At 38.4% G+C, this 27,365-nt stretch overlaps 6 protein-coding genes across 12 annotated transcripts in view; 2 read left to right on the top strand and 4 right to left on the bottom strand.

The window, feature by feature from the left end:
- Window positions 1-2,350: 2,350 nt before the first annotated feature.
- LOC6559868 lies at window positions 2,351-3,121 on the bottom strand. The gene is made up of 4 exons (XM_032735243.1): window positions 3,047-3,121; window positions 2,766-2,989; window positions 2,601-2,711; window positions 2,351-2,541 (listed from the first exon to the last, which is right to left on the bottom strand). Exons 1-4 carry the CDS (start codon window positions 3,110-3,112, stop codon window positions 2,391-2,393), a joined length of 552 nt encoding a protein of 183 aa, XP_032591134.1. The 5' UTR covers window positions 3,113-3,121; the 3' UTR covers window positions 2,351-2,390.
- Window positions 3,122-3,574: 453 nt separating this feature from the next.
- On the bottom strand, window positions 3,575-7,071 carry LOC6559867 (zinc finger protein DPF3). The gene is made up of 3 exons (XM_032735008.1): window positions 6,357-7,071; window positions 4,936-5,202; window positions 3,575-4,870 (listed from the first exon to the last, which is right to left on the bottom strand). The coding sequence occupies exons 1-3, from the start codon at window positions 6,796-6,798 to the stop codon at window positions 4,017-4,019; spliced, it is 1,563 nt and encodes a 520-aa protein (XP_032590899.1). The 5' UTR covers window positions 6,799-7,071; the 3' UTR covers window positions 3,575-4,016.
- A 72-nt stretch (window positions 7,072-7,143) lies between these two features.
- On the top strand, window positions 7,144-8,373 carry LOC6559428. The gene has a single exon (XM_001986531.3). The coding sequence runs from the start codon at window positions 7,301-7,303 to the stop codon at window positions 8,135-8,137; it is 837 nt and encodes a 278-aa protein (XP_001986567.1). The 5' UTR covers window positions 7,144-7,300; the 3' UTR covers window positions 8,138-8,373.
- Window positions 8,374-8,442: 69 nt separating this feature from the next.
- LOC6559427 (josephin-like protein) lies at window positions 8,443-9,505 on the bottom strand. The gene is made up of 2 exons (XM_001986530.3): window positions 8,981-9,505; window positions 8,443-8,902 (listed from the first exon to the last, which is right to left on the bottom strand). The coding sequence occupies exons 1-2, from the start codon at window positions 9,232-9,234 to the stop codon at window positions 8,569-8,571; spliced, it is 588 nt and encodes a 195-aa protein (XP_001986566.1). The 5' UTR covers window positions 9,235-9,505; the 3' UTR covers window positions 8,443-8,568.
- Window positions 9,506-9,590: 85 nt separating this feature from the next.
- Window positions 9,591-11,136, top strand: LOC6559943 (ribonuclease kappa). The gene is made up of 3 exons (XM_001986529.2): window positions 9,591-9,801; window positions 9,947-10,066; window positions 10,413-11,136. The coding sequence occupies exons 1-3, from the start codon at window positions 9,733-9,735 to the stop codon at window positions 10,509-10,511; spliced, it is 288 nt and encodes a 95-aa protein (XP_001986565.1). The 5' UTR covers window positions 9,591-9,732; the 3' UTR covers window positions 10,512-11,136.
- A 431-nt stretch (window positions 11,137-11,567) lies between these two features.
- LOC6559165 (guanine nucleotide exchange factor DBS) overlaps window positions 11,568-27,365 on the bottom strand; it is a 39,457-nt gene continuing 23,659 nt past the window's right edge. For 4 of the 7 annotated variants that reach the window (XM_032735002.2, XM_032735005.2, XM_032735007.2 and 1 more), the window contains exons 11-18: window positions 17,636-17,752; window positions 16,873-16,968; window positions 15,013-15,198; window positions 14,628-14,945; window positions 14,366-14,563; window positions 13,825-14,298; window positions 12,368-12,494; window positions 11,898-12,256 (exon numbers count right to left, since the gene is read on the bottom strand). In XM_032735002.2, coding sequence (XP_032590893.1) covers window positions 12,153-12,256; window positions 12,368-12,494; window positions 13,825-14,298; window positions 14,366-14,563; window positions 14,628-14,945; window positions 15,013-15,198; window positions 16,873-16,968; window positions 17,636-17,752 — 1,620 coding nt within the window. In that variant the 3' untranslated portion in view covers window positions 11,898-12,152. Of the gene's footprint in view, window positions 12,257-12,367; window positions 12,495-13,179; window positions 13,350-13,824; window positions 14,299-14,365; window positions 14,564-14,627; window positions 14,946-15,012; window positions 15,199-16,872; window positions 16,969-17,635; window positions 17,753-27,365 lie in introns of those variants that run through there. The other 3 variants (XM_032735000.2, XM_032735001.1, XM_032735003.1) reach the window with 3 other exon arrangements.

Genomic DNA, 27,365 nt, shown 5'->3' with positions numbered 1-27,365 from the left:
TGTAGATTGCTATATGTGCATTTGATTTGGCTTTTCACCAAATATATAAATTAGAAATTATTGGAGCATCTTTTTCTTTACAGCCAGCACACTTTTGGCTCGTTCACCCTTCAGTCAGCGGCTGCCAATTGACTTTAAGTGGCAGCATAGCTTTGTAGTAAACATGATTGAGATGGGGGAATAAAAAAAAAGAACTTTAAGTGCAATACAACTACAGTTCAATTGCAAATCGCTGGTCATTAACAACTATAATAAGAAAAGAAAGAAAAACAGCATCTGAAGCTGCAGCTGCAGCTGGGAGCTGGAAACTTTGGGGCTTCAACTACTCAAGCGCCTTAAAATGTGAAATGGAGCACAATTAAACACACACACACACACAATTGGAGCAAGGAGACAAGGAGCAACTGTTCGTCCTCGGTACACAGGACACGCACATTGCCAGCGTACAAACATTGTAATACAAACTGCAACAGAATTAGAGCAGAAATTACGCTTATGACTGTGACCGTATAAACGCTTGATCTGCTTACTTCGATTATTGCTGCTATTTCGAATACCCTTTAAAATATGTTTGGTGAGCAGTTTATAGATTGCACAAACGAAGCTTTCAAAATAAGCTGTTATTGTTTATCAAACATCCTTTCTAACCGACCTATCGCCGTTGGCAAAAAAAATTCAACTTTATTTTTATGTTGGGAAAAATTGTTTCATACATCGGAGAAAAGGTGTTGAATACGTTTTATTATTATTTCTTTAGGGGCTACATGGTCGACCTGATATATTTATTGCATGGCTTTCTGAGCATGTAGCTTTTCCATCAACCTTAATTCTGCATGAACATCTTTTACCAAACAACCCTTCTACTACCCGACCTATGACAGTTAGCAAGCAAGACCAAGTAGGTTTGTCAAATTTATGAACACATCTGGCTGGGCTTCTGATTTATTCTCCCAACAATGACAGAAAATTGAGAAGCATCCAATTTTCAGTAACACATCGCGGCCAAATCTGGCCGCTTTGTGGTCAGCAGCCGTTTTACTTAACTTAACAAACCACAATAAGTTTGATTGAAACTAATTAAAACAATTTCAACTCAATATTAGTCTCATTATACAATTAATTGAAGGCTTCCTGGAATCAAAAATATATCCCACTCAGAAATGAAGAGCAAGGAAAATGATTTTATTTTGTGTTTTACATTATTACAATGCAATATTAAATTATAAATGTGGCTCACTAAATTATACGATGGGTATTTCATAGTTGCATATTGGCGTTCGAATACTTTGGTTAGTCGCTGAGTGCGAGTCACATTTTGGGTTGTGCATGCAATCAATACCGATTGTTATGGTTGTGGCTGCTGAGGCTCATGAATGCCAGAATGTGGCATAGCCAGAAGCTCTCACTCTGCCTATGTCTCGGTGGTCAGCTTAAATTGCAACTACAGAATTCGAAGCAGGAGCAGAGGGCATGACATATACTGATTTGTGTTTGGCTTAATTAAGAGGAAGGCCACATTTCATGGCATCGTCGCATCTATTCTAAACCATCTAATTGCAGCAATATGGTGTATAAGTAAAATTAAACAATTTCAACCTTCTATATGCTCATTTATTTATATAGATATGAGCAAAGAAATTCTTTTCTGCTCTCTGCAAGTTACAAGTTTTTTAAATGCAGTTATCTCTAAAATTTTCAAGAACAAAATGCGCATACAAAAATAAAAACTCGACAACAAAGAAATTCTTTGGTGTCTTCCTTTTGTGAGCTTCGAAAAGTTTAACTTCAACTATTGCCATAAAACACTGCAATGAGCTTCATAATAGTTGGTAGTTATTAACATAATTATTTTTCCCATGCACTAAGTTAGTTTTCTCCCTGCTGGAAAGGTGATATCGCTTGAAAAAAAAAAAACTATTAGTTAAATTACCAAAAGTTGTTTTTCGTCTCTTCCACCCAAGTTTGTATTTCAAATGCCTTTGAGCAAAATTTTAATGACTGAGGTAATAACCAGATAATATTTTGTGTAGTAAAAGTTAGTAAAAGATAATGCAAAATATTGCAATTATGCTTACAGTTTTAACTTAATAATTTAATTTTAAATTGTGTCACTGAAAAGCTTTGCTGCTTAACTAGATAATAATTTCCCTCTTTTAGTGGTCTTTAGCAAAGTTTCAAATCATAAAGCACAAATTTCCAGTTAAAATTAAGCTTTTGAGCTACTTAGTTTGACAATTTTACCATACTGGGCTATTATCCTTGGGTAAATTTTTATATTTAGACCACAAAGCTTTGCCTTTAATTCAGCCATAAAACGAACTGATCGAAACTTTAATGAATTTATCTTTAGACAATAAATAAATGCAATAGAAATGTTTAAATGCAGTTTGTTAGTAGTTCAATTGCATCACTTTTGAAAACCAATCAAGCAGCTTCATGTTGCAGTCATATAATTCACAACTGCCAGTTGAGGCGCCCGTCTGCTGGGCAAGTTGGAAATCGTCAGATTGCACATCATCCTCATTTAGCGTCGTCGATGGGCTGTGGTCATTTAATTTATAAATGTTAATTTGACAATATGTACTAGCTAAAGCACTTACCTAAGCATCAAGTGCAGCAACTCATGTACGACACTAAAATCATTCGAAAATTGAATTGAATTCGCTTCGCAAATTGCTTGAAGCATGCATTCATGGCCATTATATCCATAGCTATGATTGAAACATATTAAAATCAACAGATCTCGGTGCGAATTTAATACTTACCCGCTTAGCATGTGCTCAATATAAGCGTAAATTTGCCAACGCAACTGACTGGGTTTTTCCAGGATATTACGAAACTCGACGAATTTATTGTTGTATTCCGGCAGAAATGGATTTTGACGGAATACGGTCTCGTTGAAGGGCAGAAAGAACTCTGTCTTCAGCACGTGCCCGATGGAAAGAGATTCGTAATTTAGATCAGCCGGAATGCCAAGACCGGCAATAAACTGAGAAAGTATTGCGATCACATCGAGCATTGATTTAAGGTTAATCAGATAATTTACCTGATGTCTTGTCGGTGCTGCACGCGGAAAGAGAAGGAAGCGTTTGGATCGATTCCGTTTGTCCATTAGCCGAGCAGGCAGCACCAGACCTAAGAGCACTACAAATGAAATAAACCACGCAAAGCGACTCATATCGATAGACTAACTGACTGGCTGACTAACTTGCAAATGAATTGCAAGTGCAAGGCAACTGGAGCTCAATTAACAGCACATTGTTGCTCGCAATAAACTAAGAAAATATTTTCGCACCCTTCGAACTAAGCCAATTGACACTTGCAAAAAATGTAAGACTTTTAAACGATTCGCAGAACTTCTCAGGCTATTTCTCAGGCTAAATTCATCTAAAAATTAAATAAAAAATATCGACCTTTCAGACACTGTAAAAGTTACCATTTGCCATAATTTTTTCAAAACTAACGGAATTTTCAAAACCAAGCTTCAGCATTAAATTACAGATTAATTGCGAATATTGAAACACGTTTTTTGGTCGAAGTATAAGTCATAAATTCATTAGTAGCAAAAGTAAATTGTATGCAAAAAGTGTTGCAGTATTTATTGGCATTATGGTAATTTATAAGTTCATAAAAATATTTCGTAAGATTCGTACAACACATTGTAAAAGAAATGATACGAAATGATAAGGATTGAATTTACTTAACGACCATTGTGTATAACTACACTTTGCGCAGAAGGCGGCGGAATACTTAGAATACTTGGAGCGGTCCACATATAAGCGTAGTTACGAATACAAAATTTAAATTAATTAGATACACGCATAAGATTAAGAACATACTAAGGAATACTTAAAAAGGTAATTTAAAATTAAGACATGTGTAATTTTAAAAGCTGCACGCACGTGGAAAAACACAGTTAAAAAATAATAATAAAAATAAAATACATTTACATTCTGCACCGACGAGCGACGAGCGACGAGCTTCGAATTGTCATTTTAAATTCAGTTGTATTTTTTTTACTTGTGCTTGTGAAACTCCTCCATACAGAGTTTGCAGCTCCAGGAGCCCTCGGGCGGCGTTACCAATGGCGGCGACAGACAATACATATGGTAACCGCGATCACAGTCATCGCAGAACAGCAGCTGATCGTCATTGTCGGATGTGCCACAAATCGAACAATATTTACACTCAATACACTGCCAGCGATACCGTTTCACCGATATTATCATATTGGGCGTAAATTGCAGACACGATGGATGGCCAGAGCGGCCGCAGTCGGAGCAGGACACCAGCTCTTCAGGCATATTCGTCTTCTTGTTCTCACGCTGATCGCCCAGACAAAAGTCACAATATGGCGAAGGCTGTGCCACATCTCGTTCCGCACGCAACTTGTTCTTTTTGGGACTTGCCAACGGATTGCTTGGTGGCGTGTTTACAGTTGTGTATACAGCTGGCGTTGTTGTAGCACCACCATTACCAGCACCACCACTACCACCACCAGCTGCAGCAGCAGCAGACGCTGGCGTTGTCGACATGTTAGCCATACTGGCCATTGTGGCCAAAGGGATTGAATCATTTGAGGCGCCGGCATCAGTCAGTGATGTCTTGTCGAACGATGACGATGAAAGTGTGGCCGTCATCACCAGTGCCGACTGTGAGGTTTCATCGATAATGGGAATCGGTGATGCTGAGTTAGAGTGCGTTGCATAGAGTCCCTGAGTAGCAGCTGCTGCTGCCGCAGTGCTTGCAGCATGGGCGACAGCCGCGGCTGCCGCTGCAGCTGCTGCCGAGGTGTTTGCATTATTGCCAGCTGCATTGCGTCTCCTACGATCTGGAGTATCTCCATCCGTTGCATTGCGTCGACGACTTCCTGCAATTAAAAAAAAAATGTAATTCTTTTGCTGATCAATTATCTGATGGGAGGCATTTGCTTACCGCCTCCCTTACGGCCACGTTTCGGAGTGCCGTCGACGGTGGCATTGGAGCGTCTTGGACGTGATCCCCGTTTGCGTTTACCCCGACTACTGTAGGATTCGTCGAAATCATTGTCCGAATCAAAGTCATCCTCGTAGTCATCGGCATGATGATAGTGCGATGAATCCATATCCTCATGGAACCAATCCTTCTCGGCATTGGCATGTGAATCCTTGCTATCATTGTCCCCAGAAGCGCCCATCGAGTTGCCATCTGTGGCCGCAATAGCTACAAGGAAAAACACGATTATTTCTCGTAATAAAGCAAAATATGCAAGTACAAATATATGTATAAATATAAATATATATATATATATATATATATATATATATTTGTGCGTGTGTATTGTTGTTTGCGAATATGCAAACATAAATCAGCCACAATGTGCTTGTGTAGTGTTTTTCCAATTGGGGTGGTTACACTCGCCACACACACACACACACACACACACACACACACATAGATATTTACGCACAAATACATGCATTTATATGAGTGTGAGTGCATATATATATATGTACATAGAAAATGCAGCTTCATAAAGCCACACATGCTTAGCTGAGTTTTTGTTTTTGTTGCTGTTTGCAATTGAACAGTGGGCCGAATGTATTCATAAATTTAAGATTGCACAATAAGAATTTAGTTAATACCAAAGATTATTAATGATTTATATTGGTAATAAATTACATTGGTAATATTGGTAATACAAACAATAAATAAGATAAGAAATCAACAAATAATTACTAAAAAAAAAGATATCTCATTTATTTGTGCAGTTTTAAACTACATAAAATGATGCTAAAAGAAATGTTTATTTACACTATTAATAAGGTTATATTCTTACAAATGGATAAATTGATATGTGTTAATTATGGAAACCATTGAGTGAGAATGGAAAAGAGACATTATCTTTAATAGTACTAAACTCTTAATATAGAATGATAAATTGTTTAATGTATTTGTTAAATAATACAAAAAATAGACATTAGTAACAAATGCACATAGTTTTTACATGTAATCTTTAATAATATTAAAACTTATAATTTGAGAAATATATTTGTTAATTTAAGAATCATATTTGAAATTTACTTTTTAAAGCTAATCGACTTGTAATAATGTAATTTGCTGATTTTCAAACGTTTAAGGACCACCATGCGAAGGTGGTGGAACCGAATCGTGACTGAGAATGAGAATGAGGAAAGAGTCTGAGGACTGAACACAAAGCAGCAGCAGCAGCAGCAGCAACAGCAGCAGCAGCAGCAATTGTAAGAGGTTTTATTGATTTTGCAACCACTTTTGTTGCACACACATAAACACACGCACACATGCATCAATTTATATATGTATTTATATATTTATATGAAGAATAATACGAAGCTCACCTGCACTTTCCGCCTGATGATGGTCACGTGTGGAAAGTGTTCCCGAATTGCCCGATGTGGTTGGCACATGATGATGCTGATGCTGATGTTGATGCTGATGGGGCAGATGATGGTGTTCGCGATATTGATAGGCGCGATAGCTATGATGGGGATTCAATAAATATTGTCGCTTCGGCTTGCGCCAACGGGCCGAGGGATACGTATAGATTTGGCCATGCCGGAAGCCGGGCATTCGCTGCTTGCGTTTCATGAACAGAGCGCAGTGTGTTTGTGCAACGCCCGTCTGAGGGTCGAGGAACGGCATGCGGAGGCGCCTCTCAATGCAGAGGCGCGTGTTGAAGTTCTCGCTGTTCTCCAGTATCTCCTTGTAGGCGGTGTCATTTAGAAAGTTCTGTATCTTTTCAAAGTTCCCAATGTTTACCACAGCAATTTCGGAAGCCATATTGTTAACGTCGGCGTCAGCGTCGTCGTTGGCGTCGTCGTCGTCGGCGTTGGCGTCAGCGTAGCAGCAGCAGCGGCAACAACACGACGCACCCTCGATTAAGAACAGCGTATTTGCAAGTTAATTGAAACGATACGAACGCAACACCAGGTGTATATATCTATTTGCTGCAATTGCGCCAAAAAACGAATTTTATACACCAGCAACGCACATTACTTTTTTTTTCTTCTCGTTTGCTTTCGCAAACAAGTTTTTATGCCACAAAACAAGAGACGACTAAATGCGTCGCAGAGTTGTCACCGATGCGTACAGTTTATCCACGTTAGGTGGCAACGCCCGGAGTAGCGTTAAATATAATTGCAGCGCTGGTCACACTGGCCGGGGCGTGTTTTGTGTTTTATATTTTTTGTGTGTGTTTTTCTGACTCAATTAATTTCTGGTCGACTTTTTAGTTTTGTTTCTCGTTTAAGTTTAGTACAAATAGGAAGATAACGAATCGGGAATGGGCGCATCGAATCGCAACACACGCGTTGCCCTGGGCATATCGGGCGTGTCATTCCTGCTCTTCGTCATCGCATATGCAACGCCCTTTTGGCTGGTCACCGATGGAAGACTTGAGAATCCTCGCTTTACCAATCTCGGGCTGTGGGAGGTGTGTTTCAATAACTTCCAGGACATACATCGATTCTACGACACTAGATTCAATGGCTGCATGTGGGTCTTCGAGGAGGAATACTACATCCTACACGACTTCCTCCTGCCAGGATTCTACATAGCTGTTCAGCTCTTTGCCACACTTTGCTTTGTGCTGTGCCTGCTGGCGTTGCCGTTGACGTTGTCCTTCTTGCGCACGTCGCGCGACGATGATCGCTATGTGTTCCTGCTGCTGACGATCGGCACCTGCCAGGTGCTCGCATCCATTTTCGGCTTTATTGCGGTAGTCATCTTTGGAGCTAAGGGAGACTCGCGCGATTGGATGCCTGGCTGGCAGAATAACGATATGGGCTGGTCCTTTGCCCTGGCTGTGGTTGGCGGTTGTATGCTGCTCCCCGGCGGCATACTCTACATGGTCGAGGCACGTCGCGAGCGCTATAAGCGCCTCAATGAGATTAGCAATCGCGAGGTAAGCGAATATGGCGATGATTATTATCAGAGCCAGGCGGCGGCAGCAGCAACAGCAGCAGGCACCTCTTCCTCAGGTGGCGCATCCGCTCCAGCAGCACTGCCACACGACTACTTTGCTCCGGAGCCGAGTCGCCCGCGTCGTCCACAGCCAGGACGCAGCCAGCAGCCAACTGCTACAGCTCCAGCCCACGGCAGCATCCAAACTGACATATAAAAAAGCCAGAGTCTCGAGAGGATTCACATATATATATATATTCCACATGTGGGGCCTTCTTCGATTAAATATTGTTACATATCCGTCCATATATACGTATATATATATGTCCAAAACGATTTTCTTGATCGCCGTCCTTAGTTTAAGTCCGAATCAACTTCGAATATTAATATTAAATAACGAACTTTTAATCGTTTCACATATTTTATACAAAACGTTCCATAAATGTATTATTTTTGTATTTTGCTACACAATGCGTATTTAAACTGCATTTCACACTCAATAAATTGAAAAGTCAATGACAATTTAGAAAAATGTTCAACTCACTTTAAGCGTTTTCAACAAGAATATTTGTGCTAAATACACAAGTAAATTATGTACATAAAAACAAGATTTTAATAATAGGGATTCAATAGATCTAATGTATTGAGTTATGTGCCCAGTCCAGAGTTGTGCGGCTCCTCCTTTTTTAGCCAACGATCAGCGGTTGCTGCTGCGCCATTTTTCTGTTCGAGCACAAGGAAAACTTCGCGTTGTCCTTCGTCGGAGAGTTGCTCGCGCAGAAATTGCAGCATTTCCACATCGTTGCCCAGCAAATCGGGTTCGCGTAATTTGGAGTCCAGGTTGTAGTAGAAATCGCCAATGCGACGCACTGCAATCCAGTGGCGTCTCTGCAGCGGCAGCGTTACAAACCCAAACTTGTAATCCGTTGGAATGTTGAGTATGAAGCCAACAATGGCGTCCAAGTTAATGACAGACGGATCTCTAGATAAACATATTTACCATAAAAAAGGTGAGATGAGCTGGTCACTCAGTCAGAGGAGAGACGGGTTCAGTACTCACTTTCGTTTGTCAAACCAAATGGCCTCGCAATTGCGCTTCTGCAGGGCTGTCATTATGACATTGATATCATAATTGCCCAATCCGAGCACCGAGCGATGTGGATTTATCCATACATCTGGACTGAGATTGCTGCAAATGTCATCGAGTTCAGCCTTTGTGTAGGATTGGTCACCTTGAAAGAGATTGTTGAGGGCGTGCAAGGCACATAGTTGCCTCGATTGCTTTTCGTGGTAAACCGATGATGAGGTTGGCATCGATAATTTTTAATTTATTTTCAATATTTTTTTTTGGTAAAGTTTGTACTTTGTTATTGTTGACACTAATTTTGCTCGTATGTGTGATGCACACACTTATACATCAGAAAAAATTGTGTGAATACACGTTACGACTTGTGTCGTAAAATTATAAGTTTCCTCGTTAGCTTCCCTTTGGGGCAGCTAGAAAAAAGGAAAGATATTTGTTCCCTTTTCTTTCAATTAATCATATTTTTATTAATAATTAATCTATTCGATTTTTTGCCCATATTTGTTAGAGATGTGCATACCATTTTGTATGTGGTATTTTTTAGAAATCACAACAATCGCTAACATATTGAAGGTATCGCGACTTGGTCACACTGCACTCACCACGAACTGTCACATGATTTTCACCTGACGTTTGCTAGCTTCTGCGAAAAATCTATCGACGCGAATTCCAACTTAATAGGAACAAATTTACATCCCCGTCGAGCAGCGATTAACGAAGCTAGCAAAATGAAAATTTGTGGTCCGAAATGCTCCCTCTGCGGATTGATCATCTCCGTTTGGGGCATTGTGCAGCTGGTAAATATCGTGAACTGTGATTGTTGCTGAATCTGTTTTGTTTTCTGGGGTCATACGGGACAGTCACAAGACCAAAAAAAAAATCACTTATAAAATTTTCCAAATGTGTGCGAATCAAATGAATGTTAATATTTGTAATTTTTAGGTGCTCATGGGATTGTTCTTCTACATACACAGCGTGGCCTTAATCGAGGATTTGCCACTTGAGGAGAAATACTCTAGTTTAGAGGAATTCTATACGGCTGCCAATAATGCATACACTCAGGTGCGTTTTCACAATTTGTGCATTGTTTTTGCCAAAATGTGAACATATCTAATTAATAATTACGTGCACATAAGTATGTAGATACATGCAATATATATATGTATGCGAGCGATCATATGCACCCGCCCATAAATACATATACATATATATGTACATGAGTGTTTTGTTTGTTATCATTGTTGAAAGTTGTGAATAACTCGGAACAAAGCAGATATAAAAAGTACAATAATTAAATATCTACGACAAAGTATGTGAACCAGTTGATATCTGAAATCTGAATGCTCGGTTCCGAGTTCATACTAATCTCTGACTCAAAATATTAATGTTTTCATTTATTTGGTTGCAGAATGCGTATAACTGCTGGATTGCGGCGTGCATCTACGTGTTGACCTTGTTGCTCTCTGCGCAACAATTCTACATGAACAGCAGAGTGACTGCCAACTAAAAACACCTGTACTTCAACTTCAACTACAAAATACACACGATGCAGTTGCTGCTTTGCTTTTCCTGTGCAGGGGGAAAGTAAACATCAATTGAGAGAGCAAAAAAGTATAGCTTGGGCAATTATCGCTGATTGCACCGTAACCACAATTAGTATTGAAATGTTTTATTTAAAGTTGAAGTAATTTTGTTTATTTACTGTATAATATCCCCAAAGTTATGTTGCTAAAGTTTAAATTGAATTAAATATGCTAATATTTAAGTAAAAAAAATGTATGTATACATAATATGTACGTAATACAATTGTTTTCGTTTGTAATAATTCACATTCCTTTGTTAGTTCAATTATTTCACTGTATCGACCGTACTCGTTAAATCGAATTAAAAACAGCAAGAGCAACAAATTTATATCAACTGCATCCGACTCCAGTCACAAACCATCTCAGATTCAATGTATAAATGTATTCTTTGTGTGTGTATAAATGTATTCTGTATTCAATGTCACTGAATGGAACAGGTCCTATCTATGCTTCGTTCCACGCTGTGCACTACTTCGTGGGTGGTAATTCGACACCTAAATTTCGTTAAAATTGTTACAAATATACGAAATAAATATATAATGAACTAGATATTTAAAATTTGATTTTCTCGACGAAACAAACGATTTTTGAGCAGATTTTTAACGGATATTTACGCGACGAACTAAATAATATATTTCTATTGATGCAAAATATTGAAAAAGTCATAGCTGATAAATTGGAACAAACTATATTGGAAAACGATGGAGCGTTCATTTGGGATCAACAAGTAATGATTGACAGATGTTCGTAATGCAATGTTTCTATTTTGGTTTACTCTACTTTCGATGATCAACTGCTGATGGTAAATGTGATGCTGAGCTGTCTTAAAATGTTCTTGTCCTACGAACTCATTTTCGAAAATAAATGAATAAGTCCCCCTTATATCACGGATACCACGGGGACAAGGTAGTATGCATAATTATTTATCATTGAAGTACTTACCTTTTGTTCGTTAATAGTTAGTCCGACTTTAAACAACATTTTGGTTTAGGGATAGCTATTTATTTTATTTCTGTATATATTTTGTTGTACATATCGATGTGCATATTAATTATCATATATAATAATGTATGATAAGATTTAATTTTACAGTTGTCATATTCAAATATTAATACAATTTCATGAAATTCGACAAGTAGCCCTTAACAATCAATGTAACAGTCCTCAAAATACTAAAGAGTGTATTTCCTATGGACTAGAAACTAACAATAACATACAAACATACTTACGTATGAATATATTAATTTTTTAACTTAAGTTGTTTAGCAAGTTATCAAATAATTTATTAACAATAAATACTTAATGTTTTTTCTTTTTCATATTTTTTGCTTAAACACTATTTACACTTATGGTCTAAGTGAGGGTATTCGGAGAAGAATAAGTTGAGAGTTGAGACAATATTTGGTATTTCTATCAGATATGAGAAAGTATCAAACATGAGAGTAGTGTATAAAGCAGGATTTAGAGAAGCTATTCAAATACTGTTATCTATTGAGGGCGATAGATTAAGTTTTGAAAGTAAGTCGATTAAATGATATACGTTTGTGGATTAGAGCTCCAGTTGTTTATTTTAAATTCATTCGCTCCTGATTACAGCTCGAAGATCGTGACGATTTTCGATTTATCGATTCCAAATACGCTCCTGGGGTCCAACCTTCTGCATTGGTATCTGTTTAGAAAGTATACAAATAGTTAGGATCAAATTGTTTGCTCATTCAAATGACATTAGATCTAAGAAAGCATGCAGTGGAGTTGGTGGGGGGTACAGTGAAAGATTTACCTAAGACACGGACATACCACCAGCCGGCACAGCCCACTTTCAGTAGCTCGATGGCTTCGCCTTCTCGCATCGAAACTTCCGAGTGTCCCATAGCCGTATAATCAGACAGGGCAATGAATTTACTGCCCTGTATATCAAAAATATATACAATAGGTTATTATTGCGTGGCGGTTAGCATTATTGTTATATACATAACTTAATCAAGCATTTTAAGTACTATATTTAAGTTTGTGTTAGCCATCAATCAACAAAATCAAGCTTCAAGCGGTTCTTAATGTAGCTTTGCAATTCATAAGCAATTTACAAATTATTCTAAATTATAATAAATGTAAATATATAAAAATATTTAATGTTTGTGTGAGTGATACTATTTTCGTTTATAATCATAGGTGTGACTTATTTTATGATTGAACACAAAATTAACTATATTTATTGCCTCCTCTATAAAGATTTGTATACGCTTTTACTAATATTAAATTTTATATATTGCCTTTTGCAATTAAAGTAATTGCAATGTAGGACTTAGACTATTGCGTTTCAAGTCAAGAATGTAAGTGTACTGATAATATGTGCCCAACATTATCTATATAATAGCTGGATCGCTAACAATCAAATGAATTGGATACTTGACATGTGATGTTACTATTGTTACTATACGCTTTTGTTTTAGTAGTATGTACTTATGAACTAGTCACAGTTTTGCAGATGTTACACTTAACTCGCTGACAAAACGATTAGAGACGCATACGATAACAAGCAACATTTGACAAATGTGGTATTTAACGTGCATACTAGTAGTAAAGGGACCGTACCTATAGACTATTATTATAGCTACGATAAGTTTTGCTCAGTGATCAACGGACACATAAAATTTGGAGTTTGATTTGCTGTTGCGCGCAAAGGTGGACGTTGTGGACGTTGAGGTAGACGATGCACCATTGATATTGTGTGATGCCCACTGTGCCAGTAGATTCAGGAAACGCTGATTGTCGAGATGTACAAATAAGAAATGCATATATGTACATTTAAAACATACACAATGTATGTGCATAGTAATTTCGAATTTACAATAATGAGTTATGTTTGCACAGAGTATGATTTTGAGCATGATTATGATTATGATATGTGGTGTGTTTGGCCATGAAAGTAAATTATACAAATGAAATAAAAACTTTAAGTAATTGCAATTTGGCTTAATGAATGAACAACTCCAAAATGAAAGAGATGTAACCAATTCTTTTCAATTTAGATTCAATTTAAATTTAATATATTTTTAAATAGTTAAATGTTCATTTGTTTGGACAGTCAGCGGAGAAGATTAGATAGGTTGGTTGAAATAAACAGCGAAATCTAAATTCAATCCACTTGAACCTTAATTATTGAAAATATGTATTTATTTATATATAGATATATCCACCAATAACCGCATGTTACTCTTGCTATGAAGCTTTAATTACCGGTGTGCTATTATCTTCGTTCAATGACAACTCATCCTCGCTATTCGAATAGTCGGAGCTCCAGCCGCATCCTTCTGGATGGTCCCTGTCCCCCATGCCGCTGCTGGAGTTGCCACAGGCAACAGATGCAGCTGCAGGTCCGTTCTCTTCGCTGCTGCAGTTCGAGTTGCGATTTGAGGACTCGGAGGATGCGTCACAGTTGATTGTACGACTCGGTGTGCCCAGTATTATGTTTGGCGTGTCCCACGATGTCGTCTGCTTCAGGCCGCGATGGTTCAAACCATACTGCTTGATTTTCTCGCCCTTCAACTCTTCGAGCTGATTGAGTAATACTCGTTTAATCTCCGATACCCATTTTTGCTTGACTTCTAAAGTGGGCGCCTGAATTGTGTGCACCTCCTGACGTCCCTGTAGCCATACCTCGAAACGTTTTGTATCGCCTCGAACGGATTCCGTTAGACCAATCTGTGACATCTGTGTAAAAGCCGTTTGTTAATGTTTCTCTATATATAAAGCTAATATGTATGCAATATACCCTTACCTTAACGTGATGCTTAAATTGATAGGTGCTTTTGTTGTGACCCGCTTTGGAGGTTTGTTTGCAGAACAGCAGCGATTTCTGATAGAGAAATATGTGTCGCTGCTGTGGCTTGATGCGCAGCCGTATATCCTTCTTGGATTCGGTCCACACCTGAAACGAGTCCTGCAGCAGCAGATCGCCCTGTTGCGCTAGATCGGTCTGTGAATAAGAGCAGAGCATTAATATCGAATGCTAAAATACAATTTGTATATTGATTGCTTACTGGAAAACCTGTAATTGCCACCTGATGCATGGAATCATTGACACATTTGAGCACAATTAACATGCAATCGAGAGCCTTCTGGAGTTCCTTGGTGCAACTACCGCTGTCACTGAAGCGCAGCAGGTCCTTCAACAACAATTGATATTTGGTTATCCTCTGCACTGGCTTCAACAGATATGCAGCTAATGGTAGCTTGTGGCCCAATCTCTTCTGACACTCCTGCAGAAATAGATGCGTATCCACAAGAGTCTCTCGCAATCGGTCGGAGCGCGGTATATTCTGACAATAGAACGAGTACAGACGATAGAAGGTGTCGCGCTGAAATAAGCATGGAGACAAATTAGAATGAGTCAAAGATACAGTTTGATTATATTCAATTCCTTACTCTCTGAACAAAACAGAGCGCCACTAGCTCTGTGGTTGAAATGCAGTTCTCCAGATCCTTGAGAAAGACCTCATTGTGAAAAGTGTAGAGCTCGTGCAGATTACCAAAAAGTATCTCCTCCTTGCCCTGCAGGCTAGGGGGCACCAAATGCATCAGTTCATCCGATTGCATTTGATCAAAATAGCCCTGGAAAATAAGAAAAATAATATTGTTTGAAGTGAATTTATCCAGAAATTATTTCAATTTAAGTTACATGCGATGTTTCGTGTTGGCTGAATGCGTTTATTTTTCTGCTTATAAATTGACCGAACTTCTGTTCGACATAATCTTCAACGCTTGAATAACCCTGCCTTAGAACAAAATCCTTAAGAATCCGCTCGTATTTCGATGACTTGAACTTGGTGTTTCCCAGTCTGGGCAGCTGTTTTGACTCATCCTTAAAGTCCCCTTTGAAACTCTCATCGAAAAACTGATGACAAAAGTTGAGTATCTCATCGTAAGTGGCATTTGAATCCGTTTTTGATGTTGTTAAAGCCACATCTGTTTCTGTTCGCTGTGTTCTCCTCTCGTTCCTAGGTTGCGGCAGGATATTGAGACTTGAACGACAGGAGCTGCACATATGAGTGTCAAGATCAGGCATTTGTTTAGGCTCTTTTAGGGACTTGGGTGTCGACAGCATCTTGGTGTTGTTTAGCGAACCTAAAGAGCTTTGAGCCCTTGCCAGCGAGGATGACACGGACATAAAGCTCTTTGGCTCACTGTCCTCGAGGTAGGCTAATATATCCATATAGTTTTTGCGTTGCAAATATTCCTTAAATTCGGTATCGTTCTCAATCTCTGAATAGCTGTTTGATTCGAGATAATCTTTGACCAATCGATACTCCAGCGACTCGTCACAACTGGATAGTTCGATGAGTTCCTTGAATATGGTGCGCCTTTGATCCTTCAAGCGCTGCAAGCTATTGCTAACGGTGGTTGGGTAGTCCTCCAGCTCTCGGTCTGTCTCCGAGGATGCTTCTCGCTCCTCGCACTCTTGTAGGGTATTAATTATCTTAATGGTCGACTTGCCATTCAGTATATTGTGCGTGGCAAAGTTGCACAAGTTCGTGCCAAATACGTAGTTGCCACTGAAATCCGTACTGAACGATGACCGAAAATCAGCGGGACGATAGTTAATGCGACCACCGGATGCTTGGGAGTCGAAGAGCGAACCTTGAAACGATAAAGGCGATTCTCGCGGCTCATCGGGATTGAAACGCTTAATCAGTGAATCACCGAGTTTGTGATTAAATCTTCCGACAATATTACATGCCGTATTCTGCACGCGTCGCAACCGGAATGAGCTTTGTGCTCCCGGTGTCTTTGGTTTTGATGCTTTGCGCAGATCGTAGCCCCCGTAGCGCATATCGATATCGGTTAATAGATTTATTTATTTAACTTTGGCTACGAAATTTGTGGAGTTTGGCTGCTGTTCCGCTGCGCGCAAGAGTCGATCGGTAAATGATTGCTGTTAGCCTCAAGCTACCAGTTAGCTGGGGGCTTAGAATTGGTTACAAATTATTGGTAACAGCTTCTTGGCAAGCAGCGCTCACAGCCTAATGGGCTTAATGCACTAATTACAAGCGTAGGCATTCAAGCTCATCAAGCAAAAGAACCAAAAGAAACTGTATTGGTTTCAGTTCGCTGACCACTGGGCAGCTTCACATAGTCGTGTGGATTTCATGCTTCATGGTTTTATGAGCAGCCTTTTACTTATCGTTGATTCTTTATGCTCTTTTATTCTGGCTTCGCACATTTTTCACGACATGTCGATCTGTATCATGTTTATATATATGTTTGTATACTCCACGTACGACTTACCTTTAGAATCGAACTCATTTCGTTCACATAAATTCGCTCGGTCTCCAACAGTTCCGACAGTACGTGTCCTTGCTTCAATTTGCGCGCCTCAGCATCCTATAAATTTACGGAGCGAGAAAAAAAGAAGAGCATTTTAGTAGGTTTATGATTAGCCACTGCCTCTAGTTGAGCAGCTCTGTGGTCTGTACATTTATATTAACCATTTTCATTAACACAACAGAAAAAAAACGAGTTAAAATGCTCTAGTAGATTTGACTCGACTTGAGGACAACAAAATCAGCTGTTAATTTTCTTAAACAGATGTTTTTAATCCCGATACTAAAATCGGATTACTACAATCGCGTGCCTACATTTGTTCCTTTTGTTACTCTCGAATTTTAATCGGTTTGCTCGAGCATTTATCGATAAAACGATATATGTGCTATCCGACTATCGATGCTGATCAGGAAAATATATACTTGCTTCGTTTTGCTCGTTACCTGCTTCATTGTACCCTTTCCCAATCGTTATAAAAAATATCTGCATTTATAAATTCATATAAAGTTTAAGATTATATTTCACTTCATTAATTATCTAAAAATTAGAAGCTAACAGCTTTGTTAATATTTAAATTATCAATGAGGGAAAATCTTTTGAAAGAGACCTATCAGTTTGGTTCCAGCTGACGCCGGTATTTCCGGCAATAAAGAAAAAATAAGGACATTGAACTATAATTAAGCTAATCTCACTGCACTGAATATATCAATATAATAAACAATTTTACCTGTTGATTTTGCATTTGTTCGCCATTGTCTGGACTCGAGCCGGCGTCGCCATTTAATGAAACGCCGGAGTCAACGACACCGTCCATGGATCTGGGTCGCAGATCATGTATACCAGTCTGCAAAAAATAGATACATATAAGCGATTAATATAACGCTGATTAGGCTTCTGAAATAGGTCTAAGAAACAAAGAGACCTACTAATACTATTTCAGATAGAAGAACATTATTGACATAGATCTTTGCCAGTCAGCGACTGTTTTTGAAAAATCTTCAGGTTTCGACATCAAAGTTAGAGCGGATGATGCTGGTGACTCTTCTAACTAGACAACGTTTATTTAAATGTGGAAAACGGTTCTTTTTTGTTGTGACGAGCAACTTGTTGGTGGGTTAGTTCGGTTCGTTTTGCTATTACCACTTTCGCTAGCCGCTGGCTCTGTTTTGACCGTTAAGCGGTTTGTTGGTCTGTTGGTCGGTCGGTCAATTCGTTCGACTTTCCATGCGTCTACTACGCTTTTGTGGGTTCAAACACTCAACGAAATTCATACTCTCAGCACTCAGAAAGCTTGATTTTAATTTTTTCCTTAAAAAGTTTTTGAATTTATAAAGTGAATTTCATAAATCATAAATAATGACTAACCCACAATCCAAAAATAGTTGATTTAATTTATTTGTGATTGTTAATATTATTTACTCTCCAGAAAATTCACCAAAGTTTACTCAACTCATGGGAAGAGATTAAAAATTTCAGATAACATTCAATTATAAAATAAACACAGAAACAATTTTAATTTCTAACTTTAAATCGAATTTACCCTAAGAAATAATAAAGTATATATTTTTTTGGTTTTCTTTTTTAAATTCCTCATTTCTGCTGAGTGTACCCAAAACAAGAGCTCGTAATTTTGTTAAGGGCCAACTATGTTGGCCAACTTTTAGTCTAATTAACTAGTTAGCGCTAAGTTCTATGCAGTGGGCGATTTTCTACATAGTACTTTAACTTACGCATAAGCTGTTTCTGCTTTGCTGCCTGACAGAATGTGTATATTAGATAATTGCTGATGAGTCTTAGCGCTTTCTAAAACAGCCATCAAGCAACATCAAGTCTTCCCCAATTGGCCAAGTTAGCTGGCTCACAGTCTGTTTGTGCTTTTAATTGGTATAGCAGCAGCGACTTTAGTCGCGTTTCGCTTTGCCAGAATTAACTCACTTCTTTGGCTCACATTGGCTCATTGTTTTTAAGAAGGTCTACTTACAAGTTCTTCACTTTTCTGGTTTGCGTTTTCCCCCATTTTCAATTTCAATTTTGTTTACTTTCTATGCTTCGCAAACAAAACAAAATGACCAAAGTGGGGCATTAGGGTATATAATAAACACAACTTTGCTTTGAATTCAAACAAGAAATAATAACAAAGAAATTATTCTTATTTTTTTTAAGCACACAAAATAGTTTACAACATTCCAATTTGCTGAAGGATTCAACATAAGTTGAGATATATTTTAGTTGCCATTGTTAAAAAGTAAACTCAAAGCTAGAAATGGACCTTTTCATTTTCTGAGTGTAAGATTTACAGTTTGTGACCTTTGCATAAAAATAATTATGAGTTGCAATAAATAGTGCGTAAGCTCGCAAACCAAATGTCAGATTGCGATTGTCAACGAAAGCTATATTGTAACATTAATTAACGTTGTTTGCGTAGGAAAAAAAAAACGTTGACTTTTTGTAACCCCTGCTAGTAAATAATGCAAACAAAAATAGTAACAATGGCGTGAGTCGAGTAAAGCTCCAGCTCTGTGCCAATTAACGATGTGGAGTGTAGACTAATTTACACTGCACTGAAAAGTTGTGGAAAACACACAAAGTTTGGAGAAGTTCAGATTGAAGATCAGCTGGCTGGCTTTGATGGCCGTTACAGAGATGACACAAATTTACTTTGTCCAAATCGAGGCCAATAAGCCAATAAGAAGTAAACAAAATTTGTCTCTTACCGTTAGATCATATTTTGGTATTTGATGAGCGAGAGATGAAGATTTGATCAGTCAAATTTGATGACTACTTAGGAATCCAAAATGAAAAGTTAAATATTCTTTCATTCTTGAGTTCTGTCAACTTGCGAGTAGCTGACAAATAACATACACATCCAAATCTATACGAGTCAAAGACAATAGGGAAAGTGAAAGGTGTTAACGGCAGATGCGTGCCACCAAACACGAAACGAATACGAAGTTGGGTTTTTTTTTATATATATTTAATTTTTTTTCTTATTTTGTAGGAGTGCGAAAGTGAGAGTCCCCTTGATTCAGTTGATGTCTTACGTTTTTAACTATGTACACACAGTTGAACTTCCTTCAACTGAATTTGTTGTAACTCAAAAAAATTGAGTAGCAATTGCGTCAAGACATAAAAAGCGATAGATAACTTGTACTCCATATAACAATTCGTGGTTACTTATAATACTGAATACTGAAAAATATGTCTAGTGTTTCACAAAAGGCATTTATGAGTAGACTTTAAAGCTGAATTCAGCTCAATTTTGATGAGTTTGTTGAATTTATTATGGGAAAGCACACAAAATGATTTACAGAAAAGTTTAGCGGGTATTAATAACACAGACAGACTAATTTTGAAGCAATCTATTATTTTAACCATAACTCAATGTTATTTTTAGCTTATACAAATTTTTGTTAATTATTTTAAATGTGTGAATACAAAATGAGTCTTTGAGTAGATTTTTAAAACGAATTCAGCTTAATATGGGTGAGTTTAATTAATATATTTTGGGAAAACAAACAAAAGGTTTTTTTTTAACTTTGATTGGATTTTAATATTTAATCAGATGCATTTTAATGATATCTTTTGTTATAATTCGATTTATAATACTTAAATAAAGATTTTCTGCGTTTTTTATGCTCATTAAATCATTGATTATTATTTTTTAATTTTCCACCACCAACTCGAAGTTTTAAATGTCAGGGAACCTGTTATTTGAGCTAGTGAAATTTGACTGCATTATAGCCATATAGACTATTATATATATATCAGGGGGCGGTTGGCTAAAGAGTTAAGACAAGCGTAAACTGTCATTTAAGGCAGCTTATAGTACCACTAATTTAAGTGGTCAGACGGTTTGTTGCCAATTTCTTAATTGCTAAGTAGTAACAAAAAACGGCTCATGATTATGCCACTGACTAAACTCAGCCAAGTCTGGTGTTAACGGTGTGCCCGGTTTATTTTTAAATCACACAATAAAAATAAAAAACACAAACATGAAATGACTCAAAATCACAGCAGCACACTTGACAGGCAGTCGATAATAAAAATAAAAACATATATGAACAAATGTAAAGTGTGTCTACATAATTTGGTTATGAAACCGCGAAATGGAAACCACAACGAGCCAAAAAAAAAAAAAAAAAAAATCCAAACGCCAAGGTGTTTGCATTTTGCTGTTGTTGTTCCTACATTTTTTATTTATTTTTTTTCTTTGCTTTTGTTTCATTTATTAATGAAACGAAGCTTCCTGCCACACTCCAGCTGCACGCTACCTTCACCTTTGGCTGAGACTTCGGATGTGCGACTTTCAGTTAGATAATACTTATGTACTTGCATGCTGATGCCTATATGGATATATGCATATGTATATAGGTAGCAACATATGTATTTATATTTGCTACTCATCCGTTGCCGACTCAATAAATAATTATCATAGATATGTTTTTGGCTTTGCAAAAGCCGAGCTGCATTCCAATTATAAGTTTGATTCGGAGTTTTAGTGCTTCATGTCATTGGAGCATAAGATATAGGTGGATTTCGACTGCATTTCCTGATGTGAACAGATTGCACACATCTGGAGTTCAGTTCGTGTAGCAAATTTAAATGTAATCCGGACATTTGGACGTTTCGGTTGATCAAAACTTTCCATCCTTATAACTTTGTCAAGACTTAATCACTTTTGAAAAGCAATACATTTTTTATCATGGTTTGACCCATAGATTAATACTGCATGTAAAATTTGAAAATGCGCTTTTTGGTCGAGCCCAAAAGAGCCGGCATTCAAGTTTGGAAATAAACAAACACAGGCTAAATTGGAATTCTCATTTCAGAAACTTATGTTAAGCGGCATGTTTAAGGCATAACTGAGAGAGCATTCAAAGTGAACAAGAGTGATAATGTATTGGCCAACGGTAAATGCGTAAAGGTTCTAACCGGTTTCGGCCAATTAAAGCTCTACCATGAGGAACTAAAGTCCCGACTAGTTATGCATGTAATTTTCGCAAAATATGCAGGAAGTGTACATGTGTAGATATGAAAACAAGGGCAACAGCTCAAGCTGGTTGTCTCTTAAGGCTTCCGCCTAATTAGCAGATGTATAATTATTAGGTCTGGAATGCAGTTAAGCGCGGGAAGTATTTAGTATTTGCCTTCCATCCTACCTTTCGCAGCAACTTATTATCTCGTAGGTGCATCTCGCCGCGCCTCCCCTGGCTGTGATTCAAGTTGATGGCGCTGAAGTTACCCTCAAAGTAGGAGCAATCGTCATCATCGCAGCTGGAGATGCTGCAACAGCAGCCGGCGCCAACATCTGCTTCAATATCATAGCACGCATTGTTCCAGAAGACACCACCGATGGCATTGCAGCAGTCGTTACCACCACTCGAAGGTATTCCTAAGCATGAACAGCAATCCTGTTCCGATTCGCAAAGTGAGCTATTATCCCGACTGGAGCCACCGCAGCCCGACGACGATGTTGAGCCGCTTGAGGATGGTGCGAGCAGAGCTCTCGGTCTGGACAAGGCATTCCGACTACCGACCTCCCCATTATCATCCCCATTGCTGCTGACAAATATCTTGACACTGTTGTTATTGTGCCTGTTTATGGGCCGTGGGGGTGATGGAAGGATTAGTGAGTCTGTCTCCATGTAGTCATCGTTGGGATCAATGCACGATTCCCGCACCCAACTGTCGTCTATGCTTATTGTAGTCGTGGAAGTCCTTGGATCGATAGTTCTATGCTTTAGGCTATTGAGTTTCCGTTCCTTTTCAATGTTGCATTGCTTCGCGGCAGCGGCGGCGGTTAGGAGCTCATTTGTTGTGGCCTTTGTCACATTCTTCTTGGCAAAGTTCTGCACATCATTGGGATCGACATGGGCTTTGGGTGGTGCATTGCCAGAGGGTCTATCGTATTGCTTGTGTTTCTCGGATGGATGAGTTTCCAGCTGCACACAACTAATGCACTTTTCATCGCGAAGATTCGATTGTTTTGTCTGCAGCTCTTTGGTGTCATTGGAGGAGGAAACTCCTGAGTCGGAGCAGCAGCTCTCGAGGGAGAATCGCTTCATCCGGTCACCCTGCTTCATAATCGGACTTTGTTGCTGTTGCTGTACTTTGTAACTGGAGCTGGAGCAACTTTTACTATCCTGAATAGCGATCCTTGAGTTCTCACCTCTCTCTAGCTGGTTGACAATGTGCAATGGCTGTCGCTTCTTGCGTATGTGGACACGTTCCAGTTTGGTCCGTTGCTGTCCGAGAAGGCGTGGCGATTGCTGCTCTACCAAGGGCGCTACTTTACCAGCACTATTATTATCCGCCCCTGCCTTATGGAACATCCATCGAGGTGCTGCACTCTGACTGTAGACAACATCCTGCTGCTGCTGCTGTTGCTGAAAAAGCTGCTTCACTCGACGTTGCAATTGGGCATTTGCCTCACTATATGGTGCTGGTGATGGTGCTGATGCTGATGCTGACGATGGGACTACCAGTGGTTTTGGTATTCGCGACTTTGGAGGCACCCGATGTGAAGAAGAAACTAATCTCCGTTGTGGCTCCGGTTCGTGTAGACACTCAGAGCATTCGCTAGCTTCCGCTTTTCTTTCAATGCGGGCAATGCGATCGGCACGGGATCGGATTCCAGCTGCAGCGCCGGTCCGTGCCATATCACGGCGTATATCCCGGTAGTTCCAGCTCTGTGACTTCTCGCAATCGGGTGTCACAGTGTTCGTTTCAGTCGCATCCGAATTGGAGTTGGAATCGGAGCAGGAACAACTGTCCAGGTCATCTGTACGAGTTGATGGCTGCTTCGCTAGCAGTAGCCAGGACTCTACAGTGGGCAGGGGCAGGGGGAGAGCAGGCACCGGCATCGGTTTGGGTGCTCGATTCGGCGCCTGTGGCGCCTGTCGACGATAGCCGACAAAGCGGGCGGGATTATTTAAATGTGCTGTGACTGGTGGCGGCGGAGGTTCATTCGATTTGTGCATCATTGCCTGTTTGCACTTGTGCACATAGTTCACCTTGAGCAGCTCCATGGGGAGCAGCTCACTCGACGACATACGTGAATCGATGGTGCTATCCATGCTGGGCGATTCAATAGACGACGACTTACGGTTTACAGAAGGCGGCAATTTGCCAATCGGCATTTTCTCGAAAAGTTTTCACAGTTGTTTTACTTGATTTATGGTTTTTATTTCACTGGCATATTTTATTCATTATTTAGCAAGCACTCATATTTGTGTGGCTTTTATCAAAAACTAAAAGCTACACTCAAAACAACAAGAGATTTAAGAATTGCAACAGATTTGATTTCCACATTTCACACAAGTCACACTTCACAGTCCCGATTCACTGTAGCGAACCTGGCTTTTGCTCTATTCTGATGCAAATTGCTATGTTGGTCCAAATGCGAGGTCAGCCTATTGTCATGGTTTCATTGATCACCGTCTATAGGCAGCGCAAAGAAAAAAGCCAACCACAATCATATGGTGCTTGCCTTTCGTCGGCTTTTTATGCATCTCTTCACAATTATGCAAATCAAATACGGCTGCTTCACGACTTTGTAATTCAATTCGACACGACTCGATCCGATCTGATACCATTTATCATGCGCGACGTTGTTGCGTCTTCGAAAGTTCGACTTAAACTGTCGCTTGAACTTCGCTCGATCAAAGACAACCAGCCTGGTTTGGAATCGCTAGCTTGCAACATGTTGCGTGCGGTTGTAGTCGCACACAGATTCATGCGTCCCTGGGCGTTTGATGCTTCCATTCCGCTTAGTTGGGTTGTAACACACACACACAAGCCACAAGCACACACAACTCGGACAATGACCACAACTTAAAACAAGAAATAATTATATTAAATGCAAATACTTATTTGGCAAACTTGCCAAACCATCTGCAGCAAGTAGCGGATTTCTTGAGAAACGAGTCATTGCAATAAATATATATAAATTATTTCTATCTGATTTTCATTCGCATGCTTGCCACAGATTTCTTAAAGAATAACAAGCATAATTCTAGCTCTAACTGTCTGCATGCAAGCATACAAACATATACAATTTTAATATTATATAAGAATATATATAGTTGAATGGTTGAATTATTAATTAATTATAAGGAACTGAAATCTATATAGATATATACGTATGCCCATATAGAAAAAAGAGATTCCTTTTTACCTTAACTGAACTTCAGATATTTTTTTATTGTCTCTCATTATTGTTAACATTTTTTCCAGTTACCTGGATCTTTATCTCAAAGGGAATTATATAATGTTATCGACAGCATAATTTTATCGATTAAATAACTATTTATGCATTTTATATGTTGTTTGCACCAATTGAAAGTCATATTATTGTATATTCATGTTATGTTCACATTAAACATGATAGATAGATAGGATACATATAAATATATATGTATTATGTACATAATATGTAGTAGATGGTTATACAAAGTGGTTATAGATATGATATGCCGAATATGATGGCAAAACTTGCTACCAAATGCACAGCTTAATTTGTATGTTCGTGCTTATCCGTTTATGGCTCAGAGCATACAATAAATAGTTGGCCAACACACACACACACACTCGCAGTTGTTGTTGTTGTGTGTTAACTTATTGGGCGTCACCGGCATTGGAAAATATCGCTGGTGAAATTACGTGAAACGGAAGCTAAGCGCCCACAAAAGGATTACGCATGAGTAGGAGCTGCCGGTAGAAATCCAAGTATTACCAATAGGCAGTTAGGTAGCCGGCCCAAAAGCGTCAAAGTATGGCCAAAACCGGTGGAAGTTCAATTGAAAGTGAAACGCGACCGTAAATCAGTGCAGCAAGAAATTTTTCGACTTTTCATTCATTAAAATTAAACAAAAATAATAAAAAGAAAGAAAATACAAAAAACAAAACCCAGCAAGGTAAAAGTGCTCTGGTTAAGAGATAATCACTTTGAGATACCCTGTAATTAAGATAATATAGAAATTTCATATATATGTTTAGACAGATACATTTAATAAGCTTTCCAAATTATCTTAACAAGATTTATACACTTAGCAAATGATACTCAGCTTTAGATAATTCGCTCAGTAATTAAAGAAAGGGATTTCTATTTTAATTAGTTTTTCGAAAATGTAGATTTAATCTGTATTTCTTAACAACATTTATCCACTTAGCATAAGTTCAAAATTGAACGATACTCAGAGAAGTTTTTGGGTTCGAAAAGTTGGGGGAAATTTAGATCGTATCAACTCTGTTGAGTCAAAAACATTTTCTTCGACATTTTATAAAAATTAGCACTAGCTTTTCATACGTTTTTCATCCATTTCCAATTGGTTACAGGGTATTAAAACATAGCACAAGCGAACAAGAGAAATGATCTCATAACAAATAAGTATTGTATGTGAAGAAAATTTAATTCCATTAGGAGTGACGCTGTGCAGCTCCCAGCTCTCGCACCGTAAATTAAATTTATGATTTCAACGCAGCAGGCAATCATGAGGCCAAAACAGATGCGATTTGGCCCTCTCAGCCAGTTGACAATTAGCATGCCCAGTGAAAAGGAAAGCCCAAAACGAAAAACCAGCGTCAGTTTAAAAGTGAAACACATGGACAAAAACTAATGCGGCGTTGCAGCTCTGAGCAAGCTCTTAATCTACAACTGTATCTTGACGAACTAATGTACTTATATATAAGTCGCAGAATATACACATAAATGTTTTACCAAGTTTTTAGCCAGCTGAGAACTGGTTGCTTACAAAGATGTATTTTACTGCATAACAGTCAATGCTGTGGCTTAAGCTAGGTATGTGTATGACTATGAAGAAGATAAAAGATTAAAAAACGAATTTGGAATTGAAATCTTTTCTAACCAAATCCCAGTTTTTATATGACGGAAAACGTCTCTTTATTTAAATTTTTTGTGGGATCTGCTTACGTTTTTTTGACACTCTTCCTAACATCAAGCTAAGAATTTCTTATTTTACAATGTATCTAGTAAAATGCAATATTAACGTACAGATTTCAGATTTTCACAACAAATTATAAGCCTAAAGTATATCAACTTAAGATTTTAATATCACTTCATATCATCAAGCCACATATCACATTTATTTGCTATACTTATGCGAGTTTATTTAATCGCATGATTATATTTATCTATACTTATAAGAGTATCATATATAAATATTTAATAGAGTTCGAATTCAGGTGCGAGAAATAAGTAGCATTATAAAATTAAGAACATATTCATTATAAAATCGAAAATGCCTCTGTCAATGAGATACGTTATAATAAACCTTCGCAAGGCTACTCAAAAATGACAATCAGTGAATATTTGCCTTGATCGACAGTTAGTTAAATAAGTGCCATTCAACTACTGCCGTTGACATTGGTGTTGCCAAATTGGGTTTCTTTTTGGTATTGTGACCATCGTTCTTTTGTTTATTGTTGTTGACGGCAAT

Source organism: Drosophila grimshawi, unplaced genomic scaffold (assembly GCF_018153295.1).
Source record: "Drosophila grimshawi isolate 15287-2541.00 unplaced genomic scaffold, ASM1815329v1 contig_1367, whole genome shotgun sequence".
Taxonomy (NCBI): domain Eukaryota; kingdom Metazoa; phylum Arthropoda; class Insecta; order Diptera; family Drosophilidae; genus Drosophila; species Drosophila grimshawi.
The sequence above is the reverse complement of the archived record's forward strand: the minus strand, read 5'-3'. Positions and strand labels throughout refer to the sequence as shown.